The sequence below is a fragment of the Macrotis lagotis genome, chromosome 5 (genome assembly GCF_037893015.1).
Source record: "Macrotis lagotis isolate mMagLag1 chromosome 5, bilby.v1.9.chrom.fasta, whole genome shotgun sequence".
NCBI classification, from domain to species: Eukaryota; Metazoa; Chordata; class Mammalia; order Peramelemorphia; family Peramelidae; genus Macrotis; species Macrotis lagotis.
In genome coordinates this window covers 27,191,902-27,213,495 of record NC_133662.1, presented here as the reverse complement: position 1 = coordinate 27,213,495, position 21,594 = coordinate 27,191,902, and the positions used below count along the sequence as shown (strand labels likewise).

The following is a 21,594-nucleotide window of genomic DNA, read 5'->3' as shown; positions in this document are numbered from 1 at the left end:
CAAGTTCTCCATTTGCTAAAGTAGATTTGGATTACAGTGTATCTAAGATCCCTTCTTAATTCCAAAGTGCTGAGGTTTTGTTGACTGATAGACTGACCCTATATTGACTCAATCCACATAATGATAATAGATGTAGAAAATAGATAATATCAATTTGATGAGTGTTAGTAACAATCCTGATTTATACAAATAAGTACACAAATTTTGGGTGTGTTAAACTTGAAGGGGAAAATGTGAAAATTTATTCAGTAAAATGATCTTTTTGATCTATGTTCTATAAAAGTATTAACTAAAGGTTAAGAGGTTCTCTCCTTCTCTCCCCATCCCTCAACATTGGTTTCTTGTTTCTTCAGTTTAGCATTTAAGTCCCTCCATGATCTGACCCTATCCTCCTTCTGTCCAATTGTAACTCCCACTGTTCCACTCCATGTGCTCTTCCCTGAGCATGCCCCTTACTTTTGTGTACTGTCCCCTACCTTTGTTCATGCTGCTCCTTCTACCTTGAATACCTTTTGCCTCTGTTGCTGCCTTTTGAAATCCTCTCCATCCTTCAGTGCTCAAATCAACCACTTCCTTCTCCCTGAAGCATTCCCTGTTTTTCTCCTTTTCCTCCAACTCATCTTTCCTTTCTTTGTGATCACAGATCACTTTGTTCATCTCCCATAGTAATATTATGTCCTATGTATTGTAGTCATTTGCCATATGTCTGGCCTCCTCTCTGAGATGATGTTTCTTGAGGCCATATCTTACTCATCTCTGTGTCTTCCCTACAGAGCCTTGTATGTGGTGAATGTTCAGTAAGTGTTTGCCTCTTTACTGATTCATTTCAACCCTATTGTAGATCTTTGGTCCTTTAAAAACTCAGTGGTGGTGGGAATCAGTCCTCTATTCTGGTCTTTCCTGTTGCTATCTAACACCTTCTTGGGTTTTGTTCCTTCCTTCCCCACCTTTTCTTTCAGCTTATATTCCTTACCACCACTCCTGCTCAGCCCAAGCAGCTGACTTCTGAACAGGATGCCATGAATCTCTTTGGCACGTATCTCCATTTTGACTCTGCCACTGGCCACTGGCTTACCTGTGACAAGTGTCCAGCTGGAACCTTTGTGTCTGAGCACTGTACCAACACTACCCTGCGGGTATGCAGCCGCTGCCCCCCTGGGACTTTTACCAGGCACGAGAATGGCATCCAGAAATGCCATAACTGTAGTCAACCTTGCCAACAGCCAATGGTTGAGAAATTACCCTGTACTGCCTTGACTGACCGGGAATGCACTTGCCCATCTGGCACATTTCAGTCTAATGGTACCTGTGTTCCCCACACGGTTTGTCCCGTGGGTTGGGGTGTACGGAAGAAAGGGACGGAGACTGAAGACGTGCGGTGCAAGCAGTGCCCTTCGGGTACCTTTTCTGATGTGCCTTCTAGTGTGAGGAAATGCAAAACTTACACCAACTGCCTGAGCCAGAACCTGATGGTGGTAAAGCTGGGGACAAAGGAGACAGACAACGTCTGTGGCCCGCTCCCGACTTACCCAGGCACGCTTCCGTCTTTCCCTGACACAGCCATCTTTGCCAGCCCTGAGCAGGTGGAATACCATGAAGTTCCTTCTCCCACTTACAATCCCAAAGGTAACTGCGCCATGACCTTGCTAAATGTGAGTTAGCAGGATGGGTCTGGGCACCAGGGATTCTGGGAAAAGTTGGACTGGTCCTAAAGTGGTTTCTATCTAATTCACTAGCCCTCCTAGTGAAGGTACTTGGTATGTACCTAAAACTCTTACTTCCATGTAGGGGCAGAGAACTACTCTTCAAAATTATAAAATTTGGCTTCTCTTGTGTTCTGAGTGAACTAGGTTTTTAAAAAGTCCCTAGAACCCATTTAGGTTATAACGTTCAGGGAAATCACCCAATAAATCTTTCACTGTAGCTGTTGAGCAAATTGAACTTAGGATCACTCATCAATATAGAACTGAAAGGCACCTTGAAGGTCATTCTATTTCAATCCCTTCATTTTGCAAAGGAGAAAACTGAGACACATACAAATAAAGTGACTTGCCTAGGGCTATCTATTATATGTCAGAATCTGGATTTGAACTCAGGTCTTCCTGACTTCAAATCCAACATTCTCTCTTATTATTGACTTTCCATCTTTTTTTCTCTACCCCAGTCACCCTCAACTATATACCTAATCATAGGAATTTTACTCTTTTTCTGTCAAGTCCTTGAAGACTTAAAAATTTCTCTAAGGGTATTAACTAGAAGGAGTTTTGTAAATCCTATCACTGTAGCAAAGATTAAGGTATTAAGAAATGTGGGGACTATGGGAGAGAGAAGAAAAGAGAACACCAAGGGCTAAAGGAGATTTGTAACCTCAGGCTGCAAATGAGAGGCAAGTGAATCATGCAAGTTATGGGAAAGTTGGAAAACTTGGCAATAAAGCAAACCAATGTATCTTATTTCATGAACATGGAGTAACTTAACTTGTCTTATGTGAGGAGACATATTATGTCTCCCTTCTACTTATGATTTTAATTGTTTTTTAAACGTACTCCTCAAGTATCCATCCTCTAACAAGTGGCTTTACATTGGAGTTATTGTGCCTTGATATCTTAGAAATTCTAGTAGGTAAAATGGATATCCTGGAGCCCTTCAGAAATATATAAAACTGAGCAAGCTTTTTCAAATATGCTCTAGCATTAGTTTTTATTTAAATCCAATCAATTCAACTCACCAAATATTATACCTACCAGGAGAGAGTCTGTCCCAGCTAGCTCTTTCCACTCTTGGGTACTGCCAAGCAGCGATGGTACAGTCCATAGGAAGAGAAAAACATAGCTAAATCTTGACTTTGAACAGTTTCCTAAAGTCAAAAATTTATTGTAGAAGAATCTTAGGCAATGGTTTAAAGAGTGGAAAGAGTCAGATTAGAAGTCTTCTAAAAATATATATATATATATATCACTTGTGGTAAAACTGCCCTCAGTTTCTTACTTAGGAAACAGATTTGGCTCTGCTTTTTATCCCTGAGCTGAGATGTTGTAGGTTGTCCTTTTCCAGCTCATTTTACAGATGAGACAAACAGGTTTAAGTGATTTGTCAGGGATTAACCCTGGATTAACCCTAAAATTAATTTGAGATCAGATTTGAACTCAGGAACACAGTTTTCCTGATTCCAATGCATCATTCTATCCATGCACCACCTAGCTGCCTGGAAAATTGTTTATGAAATTTCAAACGTACCTATGTAGAATTGGTGCTGGAAGGGACCTCAAGTCCTGTATATTCATTCTGATTTGAAATCTGAATCCCTTTTTTAATGCCCTTGACAAGGGGACATCCATCTAGTATCTATTTGAAGATCTTTGGTGATGGGCACCTCATTTCCTTTTCAGTTTTGCCCATTCCCCTTATTGCTGGAGACAGGGTTGTAATTCATGTAACATTTTTGAAACATTTCATCCAAATGATCTGAGAGGTGACATAGAGTAGAAAGAGAATTTGGAGTCAGAGAGCTCAAGTTTGAATCCCAGCTCTTCCATTTAACTCCCTGAGTGACCTTGGGCAAGTCATTTCATATCTCTGGGTCTCATTTTGCTGGGTTATTTTACCTTAAACATGAGGTGGTTGGACTAAATGGCCTCTTGAGTTCCTTTGGGGCTCTAACTCTATGTTCTTCTGCTATCACTGAAGTCCTGGCCAGAACTTCCTGTGTCTCCTTTACAACTTTGTGTAAATCCAACTTTGACTGCATGGAGGGGCAATCAAACTACTTCCTTATTCTGTCCTTCTCACACATATCACCACCCCTACCTGACCCTGATAATTTAATTGTAGTCTTTTCTTGCCTCTCCCCAAAGCTCAGTTAATAAGATATTTGGTTCAAATTCAACCATTTTTCCTTCTATCTGGGCCAAGCTGGGTGGCGGCAGGAGAGAGGAGAGCACTTGCTTTCCCACTGCTTTTCTCCCCTACTCTATTTCCCTTTTTCTCTCTTCTCTCTCTCTCTCTCTCTCTCTCTCTCTCTCTCTCTCTCTCTCTCTCTCATTTTTAGGTTTTTTCCAAAGCAAATGGGTTTAAGTTGCCCAAGGCCACACAGCTAGATAATTATTAAGTGTCTGAGGGTGGATTTGAACCCGGGTACTCCTGACTCCAAGGCTGGTGCTTTATCTACTGTGCCACCTAGCCGCCCCTTCTCTCTTCTCTTGACTGTCTATTTCTTAGTCTCCCTTCCACTCTCTTCCTTTCCTTTTCATTTTGACATCTCTGTAAATACATCAACATGTATGTGTGTATACATATATGTATATGTATATGTATATACATATATATGTATATATATATGCCAAATTGCTTTCCTTTATTGCAGGTATGAATTTGACGGGATCCAACTCTTCTGCTTCTGCCAGACCAAAGGTACACAGTGGCAGCCAAGAATTGGCAGCCCCCAAAAATGCCACCTTGGCCAAGGAGAGGGGTGGTGTGAATAAGACCTTCCCAAACCTCCAGGTTGTGAACCACCAGCAAAGTCACCACCACCGACATATCCAGTCAGTCCCAAAGCCGCATCCCCCAATGGAGGCTGCTGGAGGGGAGCGGTCCAGTACACCCATCAAAGCCCCCAAAAGGGGGTCCCCCAGGCAGAACCTGCACAAACATTTTGATATCAATGAGCACTTGCCTTGGATGATTGTCCTCTTCCTCCTGCTGGTACTTGTGGTGATTGTAGTGTGTAGCATTCGGAAGAGCTCGAGGACTCTAAAGAAAGGACCCCGGCAGGATCCCAGTGCCATTGTGGAGAAGGCTGGCCTGAAGAAATCCTTAACTCCGACACAGAACAGGGAGAAGTGGGTTTACTACTGCAATGGACATGGTGAGTCCTCTTCATCTCTTTCTTGATGCTTCTCTCTCCAAAGGTTCTAGAGGGCTTTGGAGAAAGGGAAATGGAGGTGCCCATGACTGTATTCTTTTAAGTATGTCTTTAGATATGCACTCAAGGCTAATTGTGCTTTACAGAAAATGAGATCAATGTTTCTTTCAGTAACTTGAAGCAGGGTAAACACATCTCCTTAACTGTATTAAAACAGAGGCTGTCATAGAAATGTAGATCTGGAAAGGACCTTAGAGATCATCTCACCGATTCCAAATTAATTATTTTACAATAAATACAAAATCAGAGTAGGAATAATTCTCAGAGAGCATCTAATCCATTTTACACCTGAGCAAGAATTTCCTCAAAAGCACATGATCATCTAGGGACAACTTGAAGACCTTGGGTGATGGGGAACTCACTATCTTATACAATAGTCCATTCTACTTTGGTTATATTCAATTTTAGACAACTATATGATCCTTGGACCAATCAGTTAATTAATGATAGAACTGACCTTTAGATTCCTACTCAGTGAATTTTCTGAACTGAATAAGGGTAGGGTGATTATATTGGAAATTGGTTCATTACCAGTTGACCTAGTATCCATTCCTAGTATGTGTGAAATTGATTAAACTTGGGCCTTTTGAATTTGAATTTCTTAAGCTAAGATTAATTATTTGCCTCTCATATCCATTATCTTCTCTACTTTCTAAAAATGCCTTAACAGAAGTGAAAATATCCTTGTCTAGTTAGACTTTTAAATATGCAAAGCCTATCCTTTTGTATTTATCTGATTGAGGATCCTACACCTAGTTTGAAAGTCCAAAGACTTGAGTTCAAATCCTTGATGTGCTTATATACTATTTTTATGACCATGGTCAGGTCTCTTGAGGTGAGATTAAGTGAGCTCTAAGGTCTCTTCCAGTTGTGCCAGTCATTCACCTGCAAAAGAATCCTAGAATGTTAGAACTTGAATGTCTTTAGGAGTCATAAAATAATAGATCCAGATCTGAGGGCACCTTTGGGCCCATCCCCTTTACTTCATAATTGAGGAAACTGAGCCACAGATAGAGAGGGTAAGAGGCATTAGGAGATAAAAGTGTTGGCTTGGAATCAGATAAGGCTTCAATTTAATTACTGGTTCTCACATTTAGCTATGTAACCTTGGACAGGTCACCCAATCTGTCAACCTCAGTTTACTTACCTATAAGGTAAAAATAATAGGTAGTACCTACCTCAGGATTATTATGGGGTTCAAAGGAGAAAACATGGAAAGTGCTTGCAAATTTTAAAGTGTATATAAATGGTATGAGATATTGGTCTAAGCCCAGTTCCTGCTGTATTACTGGCTTAGATAATATTGCCATATTATTGTTTTCCCAACAATTTTTACCAAATAATGGATTTTTATTCCAAACTCCAGTCTTTATACTTGTCAAATACAAGATTATTATATTTATTTGCTGCTGTAAATGTATGTATGTATATATATATATATATATATATATATATATATATATATATTCTGTTACATTAATTTTTCTATCAGTTTCTTGGCATGCACTAGATCGTTGTTATAATTACTGCCTTGTAGTTTAAGATTTGTAAACTGTAATAGCAATATTGTTTTAAGAATGAATTTGAGTCATTTTGACTATTATAAATACCCAAATTAACTATAAAGGGCTGAAGAAGAAAGACACTGTCTACATCCAGATAAATAGAAGTATGTGAAGAATAATTTTACACACACACACACACACACACACACACACACACACACACACATTTGTATCTAAGGGTAGACATCTCTAGGGCATGGGGGAGGGAAGAAAAAAGAGGAAATAGTTTACATCATAACTTTATTAGATATTTAAAAGGAATAGCAAGTTATACATAATAGATTTGTAGTTATGTGTGCAAAAAAATAATAAAGTGCATATAAAGGTAAGCTAGCATTAATGGATTGGTCTCAGGTTTCATGCTGCTTTAGTGGCAAAGCCAGGACACAAAGCCTTAGATCTCCTGACCATCTCCAGTCTAGAACTCATTTGAATGTACTCACACTCAAGATCCTGGAATAAGATCTCACAACCTGTGAATATTCAGCTTTGTAGAACTTTGCTCATTTCTTTAGCTTTTGGGGTCTATAAAAGGCAGGGTTCTTAAAAGTCATCGCATTTGGCTGTCTCATTTTACATATGAGGAAACTAAGGCCTAGAGTTTAATGATTTGCCCAAGGTCACACAGCTATAAAGTAACTTAGCAGGGAACCAAACTCACTTGCTGTACCACATTACCTCCTATGTGAAGATTCCAGTTTTCTTGTCAGGGAAACAACTTAGCTATCTTTCTGGGTTCCAGGACTTCCACAGGCTACTTCCCCCTTTAAGATGAAAGATTAGCCTGTTGAGAGGTATGGGTCTGAATCTTGTTCCCTTTTGCTTGTATTGTTTCTTACCTGAGCTGAGAGACAGATTGGCTATGCCAGGCACATTGGTTCCTGGCTTACAGCAAAGCAGATGACTTTATACCTGAGTCAGGAAATTTCTGTCCTGGAAATCTGACCTGACTTAAGGCAAGTTAAGTTGTCCTTCAACAGCCCCAATCACACACATTTTATCCTACTGCTCACTTCTGGAGTTAAAGTCCTTGCCACCCCTTAGAGTTTACATGGGGAAGTTAATTTTGAAGACTTTTAGAATTTGTCAGTACTGTCATCTTGTTACTTGAGTTACTCTAGAACCACTATTGCCTTTTAGAAGTTGTGTTTAACAGAGCCGGTCCTGTTACTGTTCTCTTGAACTTTCTCCCTTTCAAGGTTCTTTCAAACTGTTGTTGTTAGATACCTGAAGGAGATAGACTTAAGTTTTAAAGCTAAACTTAGTTTAGCACTAAAAAAATAATTTAGTCTAATAATAATCCCACACATATGTCATACTTAATGCAGAAAGTGTACAAGAACTTTTGATGTTCACTGCCTTATTTTTAATCCTCTATTGAGGTAATCAACTAAAATATCAATTAATATTTGTTAAAGATTTACTATTGCCAGTTGCTGTAATGAGCATTGGGTATACAAAAAAAAAGTCCTGCCCTCAAGGAGCTTAGAAGTAAAAAACATTAGTTACAATGTTCTATATACTATAATGTCTATAACACAGCTAGGTAATTATTAAATGTCTGAGGTCGAATTTGAACTCAGGTGGTCCTGACTCCAAGGCCAGTGATCTATCTACTGTACCACCTAGCTGCCCCCTTGAAATTCTATTTAAAAAAAAATTTTGAAAATTCTCCTTAGGGGCAGCTGGGTGGTGCAATGGATAGAGCACTGGCCCTGGAGTCAGGAGTGCCTGAGTTCAAATTTGGCCTCAGACACTTAATAATTGCTCAACTGTGTGACCTTGGGCAAGTTACTTAGCCCCATTGCCTTAAATAAATAAATGAAAATTTTTTAAAAAAGAAAATTCTCCTCAGATCTGTTGAAATTTAACAAATGGGTTTGGGAGACTTACAGGATAAATGCTCTTGCATTTATCAGGGAGCTTGGGGTCTAGAGTAGGAATAAGTACTTTAAAGAAATCTATAGAAAAGAAACAAAGTCAAATGAAATGTACACAATTATAATAATCACAATAATAATGATTTGCTAACACACACATACATATGTAGTACTTTCTAGGTGCCAGAGAGGAGGCTAAGTGCTTTATAATTATTATCTCCTTTGATCCTCAAAATAATTCTCATTGGTGAGTACTATTATCATTCCCATTTATAGAGGAAGAAACTGAGGCAGGCAGGAATTTAGCCAAGGTCACACAACTGGTAGGTGTCTTAGGGTAGTTTTGAACTGGTCTTCCTTACTTCAGGTCTAGTGATATTATAAATATATATGGATAGAATACATGTATTGCTTATATATACACACATATTTTTGTATGTGCATATAAACATGGGCGTGTTTTGAACTCATATCTATATTGTATTTGAATATAGAACAGAGTTTCTGACCCCTGTTGGCTATGTAGCCTTGGACAAATCTCCACCTTTGTTATGAGAAGGAGAAACAAGGGGAAAAGAACTCATGACATCCTGATCATTTAATAGGAAGATGTAAAATGGAAGGCATAAATAATAACTTGTATTTTATAGCACATTTAACTTTACAAGAAAGAGCCGTTAACAACAGTTTGTTTAGTAAGTAGCTCAAATGATGTTTTCCTGATTTCATTGATAAGAATGCTGAGCCTCAAAAAAATCTAATAACTTCCTCAAAGTGGAAGCTGTTGGGTGTCTGAGCATGGAATTTGAACCCAGGTCTTGTGATTACAAATAAATCCAAGGCTCTTACCACTACCACTGTGTGTAAAGGTAGAAATAGCATAGCAGTCTTTACTTTCAGTGTGAAAAAAGGCATGAATTCAACATAGAGGTAAGGAGGAAGTTATTTTATGACCTCTCTTGGCACTACACCCTCTTTCTCATTTATTGACTTCTGTCTTGGTCATTCAGAAATCATTCCCTTATAACTGGGTTGAGGAGATGAAGGTAAGGAGCAGGAAATTCTCAGGCTTAAAACCCCAATCCCTCATTTCAACTTCAAAAAAATGGTGAATTTAGCTACATATGTAGTAGAGGGAAATTGGTTAGCTCTGCTAGGAACATGTTAAGCATATAATAAAGGTTTCTGTACTCATTCATTCACCTTATTCATTCATTTAATTCATATATTCATTCATAGAACTGAGAAAATTTTCTCTGGAAAGCAAGAAAGCTAATTCTCCAGCACATTTTCCAATCAATTTATATGTGATGATTCAAAAAAGATTATTGAATGTCTTGTATTAGAAGACACTTTAGGGAAGCTTAGGAGAGAAATGAGGAAAAGAGAGAATGAGAGAGAAAGTACTGAGATTATTTTGTTGAATTTGAATAGAGCTATAGATTATCACTTTTTTTTAAGTCTCTTGAATTTCTGGTTAAGAATCAAAGTCAGATAACTCTCCTGAGAGGATAATGAAATATATTTTTCCTATCATTTTTCCCTAAATATACAAGTTTTTAAGGCCAGCAAATTGTGCTCACCATGTACAGAAGTGTTTGTCTTGAGATAAATCAAACCATTTGTACTATAGAGAACTCAGAGAGTCTGTTGAGCAACAACATATCTGGGGTGCCTGGCAATTCCAAACCTTTCCCATGTTGTACCTTTCTATTATATCATTTCTGGATTTAGATACCTCAAGACTCAGAGATCACTGATGATAGCTGTGGAGTTATAAAGGACCTCAGAAATTTTTATCAAATCTAATTTTACTGATGAGGAAATTGAGGTCCACTGTCTCCTAGCCTAGGTCTTCAAGTTTCAGAACTGGGATGAACCTGTGAATTAGATGCCATATAGTGTCATCTTACTAATTCTCAATATGAATTTGCCATGGAATACATTCATTTCAATAAGACTCTGATTTGGGGGGGAAAATATGGCAAATAGGAATCTATCTCATTTCCCAAGGATATCTTAAATGTGAATCTCATTTTCCTTTTTTTCTTTTATGCTATATGACTCCCTGGGTTAGAACATTGACTGGGTATACTGATACAAGTACTATGCAGGTCAGGTAGAAAACTGTATTCAATTGGCCTGGGTTTGTGAAGACATCTGTTGGAGAATTGGCACCTCCCTGTTCAAGCTGGAAATAGGGAAGGAAAAGAGTTACCTTTTATAGAATTATGTGTTATAATAACATTTTCTTGAATAGCAAGCTTCGAATGTTGATAACCACTTTGTTGAATTTACTTTGTTTTGGGGTATTTGATCATATATTGCTGCACAGTGACTTTCATTATATAATGAACTGCAGGAAATTCCATTGCTAGTACTGATCTGCAGTGGTTTCCTTAACCAATAAAAGCAAATCTGATCTCCTAAAAATATGCTTGTTGGATTAGACTGGTTTAGATCATAAGTATTGTCAAACTCAAAGAATAATGACTGTACAAAGCTTCCCTGCATCCACATTATTGACTTAGTTTTATAATGTCTTATTAAATATTTTATTGTATTTTATTACTTTGTCATATATTTCCCAAATTATATTTTAATCTGGCCTGAGTGGCATATTCTGGCTTAAAAGATAGGACCAGATCTTACAGTGTTTTTCTATGACAATCCTAGTACAGGACTATACAAATCATAGGTGTAGTAACTACTTAGAATTATAGGTTTAGAACTCTTAAGGGACCTTAATCATCTGATCAAACCCTTTTATTTTGCAATTGAAGAAAACTGGCTCCAAGAGTTTAATAACTTGTTCAAGGTCAAGCTAGTACCAAGTTGAATGATTTAAATTATCTTATTTATTTATTTATCTATTTATCTATCTGTTTGTTTGTTTACTTTTGGTTTTTGCAAGGCAATGGGGTTAAGTGATTTGCCCAAGGTTGCACAGCTAGGTAATTATTAAGTGTCTGAGGTCAAATTTGAACTCAGGTCCTCTTGACTCCAGGGCTGGTGCTCTATCCACTGTGCCACGTGATTTAAATTATTTAAATGATATCCAAAAGAGATTTCTTTCTTTCTTTCCTATACAAATTTGCTTAATTCATCTAAAATTGGAGAAGGGGAATGGGCTGTAAAGATTTTTATATCAGCTTCCTAAGACAAAGTCCTGATAACATTGTTGTTAATGTTGATCCAAAGCAGGCTAGCTTATAAACTATTGATATCTGCAAATTATAAAAGATAATCAAAAGTAAAAGTAATGAGGTCAATAGAGACTGCAAGAAGGTGAATAGATTGGCTTACAGTCTCCAGAGATACCTGTTTTTGATGTTGAGTCATTTTTTCACTCATGTCTGATGCTTCATGACCCTATTTGGGGCTTTCTTGGCAAAAATATTGGAGTGATTTGCTATTTTCTTTTCCACCTCATTTTACAGATGAAGAAGCTGAGGCAAAATAGGTTTAAATAAATTTTCCCAGGGTCATACATCTTGCAAGTATCTGAGACTAGATTTATCTCCAGAGCTCTCTCTATTCATTGCACTGTCTTGCTTTCCTCTAGCTCACACAGTTTTTTCCTTTTCCTGACTTTTCTAAAGTGAGTGACAAGGGTTTTGGAAATCACTTATCAATGCTGTTATCAAAAATAAGACTCCAGAGAATTCTGGGAAAATGGCACCAGTAGGTTAAAAACTTTTGTCTTTCTAAATTTCCTCCACAAAAAAAGACAGAACATCATCTCAGAGGGAATATAAGGCAACAGGAGTAAACAAGTCAGGGTAATGCAACTGTTCTCTTAAGACAACTTGAGAAGACTCCCAGGAAATATCAGATCTCTAGGGGTGGAGGTTTGCCTCTGATGAAATGCAGAAAATTCCAGGCCAACCCTGAAGAATCAACTAACAACAAGCCCTGGGGGCAGCTGAGGCTGGGAAGCAGTCACATCCTTAGAAATTCTCAGAACTATGTGGGAGTCTGAATTCTGAGTAAGAGATGATTGAAGGACCTTCCATTGTTTAGGGATGCCAAGAATAGCTTGAACAAAGCTGAACATGCTGCTACAATGGAGAAGGAGATAGCACACACCTGATGAGTGCATTCACAGAGGGATGGGGACCCCTGTGTTGTTTGTGTACACTTGCAGGAAAGCATAGTCCCTTGTTTCACTTTTAGGGTCAAGAGCTCTACAATAGTTTGTAGCCACCAGAAGGATTGCAGGGAGCATGAGCACTTGGGGACAGCATGGCTAGGGGTTCTAGCTGTGGCTTAAGGGTAGAGAAGAGAGTCCAAAGTTAAACTCTACAACAGATTTTAGAAAATAACGATAAGAAGGACCTGATGCTTGGGACATCATTTCTTATATCTTGGGAATAGAATTGATTACACTGAAAGCTATGAAAAATAAAATGAAAAAAGTAATAAAAATGAGTAAACAAAGGAAAAAGAACTCAACCATAGTCAGCCACTATGGCAATAGAGAAGATCTGGGTTCATATTAAGAAGAAGATAATGGAACTAAAAAAGCTACTCCCTTTTTAATAAGAAACATCAAATGGTCCCAAGCACAAAAAGAGTTCTTGGAAGAATAAGTGAGATCAAATAAGTGAGATCAAGAAAAAATTAGGAAAAATGAGAACAATCCAAGAAAATCAAGAAAATTATGAAAAGAAAGATAACTAACTTGAAACAGAATCAAAAACTTAAGAAAATAATACCTTGAAAACTATAATTGAATAAAAGAAAACTGCTAACATTTTAAGTCATCAGGAAATAATAAAACCAAAATGAAAAAACAGAAGAAAATGTGAAATGTCTCATCAGAAAAACAACTGATCTGGAGAACATATCAAATAGAAGTAACATAAAAATAGTCAAAGTACTCGAAAATTATGACAAAAAATCTTGATGCAATATTACAATAAATAATCAAGGAAAATTGCATTGAAATTCTAGAACAAGAAAGAAAGCAAAGCTGAAAAAGAAAATTCACTGATCACCTGAAAGAAATCTGAGGAGGAAACACTACAGGAATATTTTAGCCAAGTTTCATAGGTCCTAGGTTAAGGAGAAAATATTGGAAACAACAATAGAACTATAATATGAATATTTAATGAATTGAAAGACAGGCATTTGTGACAAAAATAGCAGAAATTAAGAGAAAATTATTTATATGTATGTATATATAATTTGTCATGCATACGCACACACATATATACATATATGTATTTCTAGGAGAATCAAAAGAAAGCATCAAATTCATTAAAAAGACCTAATAAGGTTAAATTATTTGTTTCTTATATGTAAATATATTATCAGTATTTTTATGATTGTCATTATATGAGTAGTTTGGAGAAAAAAAAAAGACCTGAGATGCAGAAGAAGCTAATATGTGTGGGGGAATAGTACTAGAACCATATTTTCCTTGGGAATAGGTTAAGTGGGTATATTTGTGTATGTATTTATGTATATACATATATATATATATATATATGCTGTATATTATACATAAAGTGTTATAAATTCAGAAGAAATAAGAGGACAAAAGGATAGGATAGGGAGAAAATAGGGAGAGGGAATCTAAGCTTAGTGGGATGAGTAAGTTAAGGAAAAGGAAAGCAAGGCTGCAGGTAGAAGTAAAGCAGGGGAATGAGGAGGGATAGTAATGGATGAGAATGATGAAGAAAAATAGGAAGAGGAAACTATACAACAACTAATTATAGCTTAGAATGTAAATGAGATGAATTTATCCATAAAATGGAAACTGATAGCAAATTAAAAACTTGAATTTAACAATATGTTGCTTTCAGGAAATGTTACAAAAATGAGAGACATACACAAAGTTAAAATAAAAGTCAAGAGTAGAATTTATTATGTTTAAAAAAACCCCAAGGTAACCATGGTCTCAGATAAAATTAAAGATAACAGATTTAATCAAAAACAAAAATAGGGAAGTTGTACTATGTTTCAGCAATGTTATTCAATTTTGTTTTAGAGCATTTAAAATAGTTAGGCAATATAAAGTACTTGAGAGGATACCTGTTAAAACAGACACAGGTGCTATATGAACATAAACATAAAACATTCAAATAAGTTCAGATCTAAATAATTAAAGTAACAGTTATTGTTCATGGGTAGATAAATCCAATGTTAAAAATGACAATTTTATTTCAATAATCTATATATTTAATGCCATTCCAATTAAATCACTAGAATTGTATCATGGTTAAGGTTAGAAAAATAATAAAATTCATTTTGAAGAAAAAAGGTCAGGAATTTCAAAGAAATCTGGGGAAAAAAGATAAAGGAAGCTGATTCAATAATATCTGTGAGAGCATTGTTGAAGTATAAAATGGATAATTTTAATTAATTTAAACCAAAACTTCTGTGTATAAATAAAACTAATCCAATTAAGACTAGAAGGAATGAAGAAAATTTGGAAAAATTTTCAAAGATAGATGAAATATAATTGATTTGGAATATTGCTGTGGGGTAGGAAATGGTAAACTAATTGGTTTGGAAAAAAAACATAGAAAGACCTAGATTTATGAAGACAGATGCTATCCATCTTTAGAGAAATAGATGACAAGTGGAAATGACATAATAGGGTTTTACATCTATGTGTATACATGTGTATGCTTATAGATATCTATGTATATATAGACACATGTGCTTGATTTTAGCCTTCTTTAGAATAGGGTAGAGGTGGTAGGGAGGGGGAAAATACAAGTTAGAAGTGTACAGCACCTACAAAGAAGCAAAGAAAAAGCTGGGCAGCTTTGAAAACACTATATACTATTTATTATAGACACTTTCCAGTTGTAGTTGCTATAGTCTTTTGGTAATGTAAATTTATTATTTTATATTGAATACTCTTATGATTTGCTGTATGTGTGGCAATATTTGTTATTTTCTTTTTACATTTTCTATTGAAGTTTAAAATAAACATTAAATAGTTACAAAAAAAGAAAGAAGAAGAAAATATGGTTCTTGCAGGTAGCAGGAGCAGTAGAATATGAGTTCCTTGAGAGCAGTAATAATCCTATTTTTGTATTTATGTTCTCAGCACAAAGCATAGTATTTTTACATAGTAGGTACTTAATAAACATTTATTGGTGGGTTGCTTACTTCATTGGGTAGTCAAATTAGATATACACTTAATACCTCCCATAAGGACTATTATTCTGTGTTGGAGATTAAAAACAAACAAAAATAACACCCCACTAAGCCCCCCAAAATATTAAATATTGCCTTATGTGGAGTGTGTTTATCTGTTGTGTTGGATAGCTGTTTTGAGGCAATGAACCATGAACATCCTCTTTCTTAGTCCCACGTGACAGCAATGGTAGTGAATTATACATAATCAACTTAATGTAATTTTCATATACCTGAATTTGCTTAGAGCCTTAGACTAAGGCCAGTTGACTCTAGCTAAGGGAAATTCCTATATGACAGACAATAAGATCTTAAGTGCATTCTAGAAAGAAAAAAATGAAAAGTTGAAGAAAAAAAGCTTACAAATATCCTTGGGAATGTGATTCCAATTTGCTATAATTTCCCTCAAATCAGAATCTTGCTGAAATGAATTGATTTGATTGCCCAGAGGACAATAAAAATGTTCATACCCTTTGATCTAACAATGCCACTACTGGGTCTATTCCTGAAAAGATCATAAAAAAGGGTAAAGACATCATTTGCTCAAAATTTTTTATTGCAACTCTGTGGTGGCAAAGAATTGGAAATTGGGGGAATGTCATCAGTTGGGGATTGATTATACAAAGTGTAATATATGTATGGATGTAATGGAACACTATTGTTCTATTAGAAATCAGGAGGTATGGGATTTCAGAGAAGCTTGGAAAAACTTGCATGAACTGATGCTGAGCAAGATGAGCAAAACCAGAAGGACTTATTCATTCCATCAATGCATTAATCAGGAACAATTTTAGGGTATCTGTGACGAAGAATACCATTGATACGCAATGAGATTATTACCTTCAGTTTTTAAAAAAAGTTGTCTTATGTACTACATAATTTTGCTATCTCTAATATTTTATTTCTTCCTCAAATATGTGTTTTTTTCTCTCAACATATCAAATTTTGATCAATGCATATCATGGAAACAATGTAAAGATTATTAGATTGCCTTCTGTGGGGGGAGGGGGGAGGGAAGGAAGAGAAGGGGAAAATTGTAAAATTCAAAACCTTACTAAAAAATGATTGGTAGAAACTACTATTGTATATAATTGGAAAATAAAGAAAATATTTTTATAATAAAAAATGAATTTATTTGGAAATTAGCAAGGTGACTGAATGGCAAACATTTTCTTGGATCATAGATCTAGCTTCCTCATTTAATTGATGAAGAAACTGAAGTCTAGTAGAGAATTAGACTTTTTCCTAAATTACAAAGGATAATTCTTTTTAAGAGACACATGGAATCAATTGGGATTTTATGCTCTTGGAAGAATGTTCCCTGGTTCACTGCAGGCCAGCTCTTAGTAGTTGCAATGGTGGTTGTTGGCATTTATTGTATCTAAACTATATTTCCCCCCAAGAAAATTCAGTGTAGGAGAGAGGATTTTATGCACAATAGGCACTTAATAAATGTTTATTAAATAGATTGTTGAATGACAGGGAAATGCAATACATATAAAAATATAATAAAAGAACCCCCATGGCCTTCTACTTTAAAAAAAAACAATTCTTATGCTATTGATAATGAGAATTCATTAGAAATGTTGTTTTCTCTTCCACTGAGTCTGGATGTTTCTGTTGATATTGTTCCTTAGTTTGTCTTCATGACAAGACTTAGGCCTTTCTTGTTGCTCCCCTGGCTCTTATATAGTTATAGAGTAATCATTCTTAACTCTTCTTATGCCAAGGTCCTGGGTAACTGGAAACTTTTTCAGCATAATATTTCTAAGTGCATAAAATAAAGAATGCAAAGGAATTCTGAATAAATTCAGTGAAATGCTTAGTACTCAATAGAAGTGTCTTATGCTTTGCTTTCAGGTGTTAAGGGATTATGCCAGTTGAGTTGTATCCATGATATTGTTAGCAAAAAATAATAATGAAATTTAAATGGAATGGTTTGTTAGTGATTTCATTTACCAGTTTTCCAAATGCTTGTTTTTTTTCTCCCCTAAGATAATGAAGGATCATGTAGGATGGATGGATTGAAAGAGAGAAATATGAGAAAAAGGGGACTAGAGGAGGAGGAAGGAAGAAATAATATATTATTTTGGACTTGAAATTGTAAGAAATTGTCTATTCTTCTTAAAATTATCCATATTAATATAACTTTAAAAAGTCTGGGAAGATCTTTCTTCAAAATTGCACTGTGAGATAATTTCAAACCTTATTATCCCCATTTTATAGAAGAGAAAAATGAGACTAAGAGAAATGAAAAGGCCCAGTGCTATAAAATTATTCAGAGTCTGAGTGAGGGTTCCATTCAATTCAACAAGAATTTATTAAAAATCTACTAGATGTCAGATTGTCTAAAGTGCTGGGAGTACAAAGGTGAACTTGTAAAAGTCTCTGACTCTATGGAGTTAGCATGAGATAAGTAAATACAAAATAATTAGAGCAGAGAAGGCAATGACAAGTAGGGAGAAGTACAAAAGACTTCTTGTTGGAGGTAGCACATGAACTCCTACAAGGGAGTGAGGATTCTGAGTGCTTAGAGAAGAGGAGAGAGTATATTTTTGTCATAGTATGCTTATACAAAGCAAGCAAGATGGAATGCCATGATAGAATATTCAACTCAAGTCTCCTGACTCCTGGGCCAGAGTTCATTCTTATTAATATTACATTCCCATAGCCTCCTATTTTGCCTTTGAATGGCATTCTGATTTCTAATTGTTAATAGTTGCTCAGTTGTTATGGTTGTGTCTGACTCTGTGATTCTGTAGTTTTCTTGACAGTGATACTGGAGTGACTTGCCATTTCTTTCTCTAGCTCATTTTACAGATGAGGAAACTGGGTCAAAACCACTTGCCTAGGATTAGAGAGCTAGTAAGGATCTAAAGCCAGATATGACTTCAGGTCTTCCTTACTCCAGACCCAGTACTCTATTCAATGCACAAACCTAGCTGCTGTCTGCATATATTCAGCAGTTTATTTCTTATAATTTGAGCATTCCTTTTATCTGTAATATGTTCCACCAAAATTTTCTTCACATTACTGAAAGGCTGCTAATGAGCAGACCTTGACCTAATGGGTAGATCTCAAACTTTCCTTGATTGATCATGAAGCTATCTGCCTCTATTATATCTTTCTGTTACTTTCGTAGAGGAAAGCAGCATCTCTACTGAGGAACATGAGAGTAGTCACAGGAATGCTTTCCTGCTCTTTGGATGTATTCATATATCTTTGATTCTTTAAAGACAAATGAATAAATAAATAAACAAACAAATAAATAAATAAATTCATACATACATATATATACATACATACATAAATGAGATAGGGAACATTTATCCTTTTTCTTAAAGCCTAGCAGTTTTCTCCTCAGTATTTGTTCCTAATGTTCTCACAGAGATGTTGTGAGGATAGAGCTAAATTATTTGAGCTCAGGTCAAAAAATCAAGTAATTATTTTCTAATGACATTTTGAGGGAATGGAAGTAATGGTGGAGATGGAGGAGGTGAAGTGGTTTCAAGGGAAAGATTTTATCCAAAATTTGGATTTGTGTTGGCGACTCAAAAGATGAGTAATATCTTTACTCCACTAAAGTCTGACTTGTATACTCAGGAGGACAAAGTAAAGAGTAAGGAAGTAAGGTGGTACTGGAGTAAGGAAGACCTGAGGTCAAATCTGGCCTTAGATCCTTAATAGCTATTTAACCCTAGGCAAGGGAAACTTGTTTGACTCAGTTTCCTAATCTGTAAAATGAGCTGGAGAAAAAAATGGCACATCACTCCAATATCTCTACCATCCTGCATAAGCCCTTGAACACAGGCTCAATCTCTAGCATGATTCAAGTCTTGCAAAATCTGGACCTTGAGCCCTCTATATGGGACTATATATCCATATTATCATTAGGCTGTGTCATTGAGTGCTTCTGCTGTGGACAGAATGGGAACTACTTCCCTTGTACATTTATAGGGATTGTATACTGAATTAGTTGCCTATTCCTTCTAATCTAGTTGAGCAAATAGATTTAGCCTTGACTTTTGCTGAAATACTCTTTAACCTTAAAACATTTTGATTATTGCTCATTAGGGTGAACATTACCCTCTCTGATAAAGGGCCTTTTCAGCTTTATGCTTGGTCACTGGCACCTAAATAAGATCCAATAAATGTATATGTTTTGATAATAGTATTAAATGTTCCCCCAGGATGGAGGTTAAGCCCACAGGAATACTTTTCTTTAGGTGTGTTAACTTCATGGACAGTTCTGATTTAGCTTACAGACACTTGCATGCTTAAGCAGCTTCTAAATGTAGAAGGCTCAGGAAAGGTTGCCAACCATATAAAGGTTATCATTAACATCAAAAGCAGAAAATTTTCTTCTGCTAGAGAAAAACATCATTTGTAATTCTAAAATCTTATTATGCAAGTTTTACAATGGACTGGAGAACTTGAGTGTCAGGCGGAAGGAAGAAAAGAATTAAACAAACATTTATTATGTGATTACTATGAATTTTACTAGCCCTTATACTATGTGCTGGGCTTACAAATGGAAGCAGAAAGATTTGCCCTGTTCTCAAGGAGGTTGTATTCTAAAGAGGAGAAACAGCACCCAAAAGAACAATGAAAAGGAAGGAGAAGGGGAAAAATGGAGGCATCTCTAGCACAGTGACCATGGTTTTGAAGTCTGTAAAGTCAGAAACAGGGCAGGGATGGACATGAAGATTAAACAGCTTGAGCCTCTTCATAAAATGGAGGTCCTAGGAGAAACTCTCAAATGCAAGAAAGTAGCTTGGTCGGGGAATATTATTCTAGGATTAGATCTAGCAGAATTTAATGGATGTTCCTAGTTGAAGAGGTGCCAAGCACTAAGGGAGGTTTCAGGGTGAGACTATAATTGAATCATGATCCTGAAGTCTAGAAATTAAGGCCTTTTTTTTCCCCTTGTTGTTCAGTTCTTGTCCCTACCAGAGGAATTACTTATGCTGGGCCTTGATTTACCCCACCTATGTAAAAAGGCTAGTATTACTTAAAGGGGATAATTCCATCTACCATCTCCATGCCTTTTTGCCTGAAATATAAACTTTCTTCAGCCCTGCCTTTTAGAACAGTTTCAGTGCTACCTCCTGCATAGGTCCAACTTTACCAATTCTTTCCCTGCCCTTTGAAATCACTTTTCACATACTTGGTGTTTATTGATGGTTTATATGTGTGTTTTCACAGTAGAATTTAAGCTCCTTGAAAGCAGGAGCCATTTTGTTTTTATCTTTGTATTCCCAACACCTAGGACAATACTAAGTAAATTTTAAAAAATTACTAGAAAGTCCTTTCTAGTCCTGCCATTTCATGCTCTTTGTTTTCTATGGGCATGATAATGTTGATGATATCTAACATTTATTATAAGGCAAATAAGGTTTGTCATAGAATTTGATTCAACCTGCCATGCAAGATAGTTCATTTTCCAGATGTGGAAACTGAGGCTGAGAGAGATTTATTGACTTAGGGTCACACAACTAGTAAGTCTCTGGCAGGATTTGAATTCACTCTGTACCACTTAGCTGGCTCTTCAGTATTGATTTCTATTTTGCTTAATTATTGCCCTGCTTAGTTCAATAGTGTGTGTATATACATTTGAATATGTATGTTTAATGTGAAATGTAAAGATGTGTGCTCTTTGTCTTTAGAACTATTGATGACATTTTCTAAAATGAAACCACAGTCCTGACTCCTCATTCCTGAGAAACTAGAATGTTTTCTTAGACTAGATGAAGTAATCTAATGTATAAAGTAAATATTTCCCTGGCCTATAATACCCTAATCTGAAGCCCTCGAGGAAAGTGTTTTGGGCTTTGAAGTTAATAACCAAACATACTCCTTCCACTTTTCTCCCCTCTTCCCCCCAAGGAATGAGCAGTCTCAGCCTGGGGACTTTCTAAAGGAGTCAGTGCTTAGAATATGGCTATTGTCATGCTGCTTTCTTGTTTTGAGATGTCTTACTGAAACAATAGGGATAAGATTTGATCTAAAGCTGGAAGGGACCACAGAAGCATTCCAGACTAGATGAGGTCCAGGTATCAGTCAGGATTTG

The 21,594-nt window shown here is 36.2% G+C and overlaps 1 protein-coding gene across 3 annotated transcripts in view; it reads left to right on the top strand.

Moving 5' to 3' along the window:
* Positions 1–21,594, top strand: part of TNFRSF21 (TNF receptor superfamily member 21) — a 118,281-nt gene that overhangs the window by 24,720 nt on the left and 71,967 nt on the right. For all 3 annotated transcript variants that reach the window (XR_012478569.1, XM_074237144.1, XM_074237143.1), the window contains exons 2-3: positions 960–1,626; positions 4,364–4,867. Coding sequence is in view for 2 of the 3 variants with exons in the window: in XM_074237144.1 (XP_074093245.1) it covers positions 960–1,626; positions 4,364–4,867 (1,171 nt within the window). In the remaining variant the exon portion in view is untranslated. The remainder of the gene's footprint in view (positions 1–959; positions 1,627–4,363; positions 4,868–21,594) is intronic.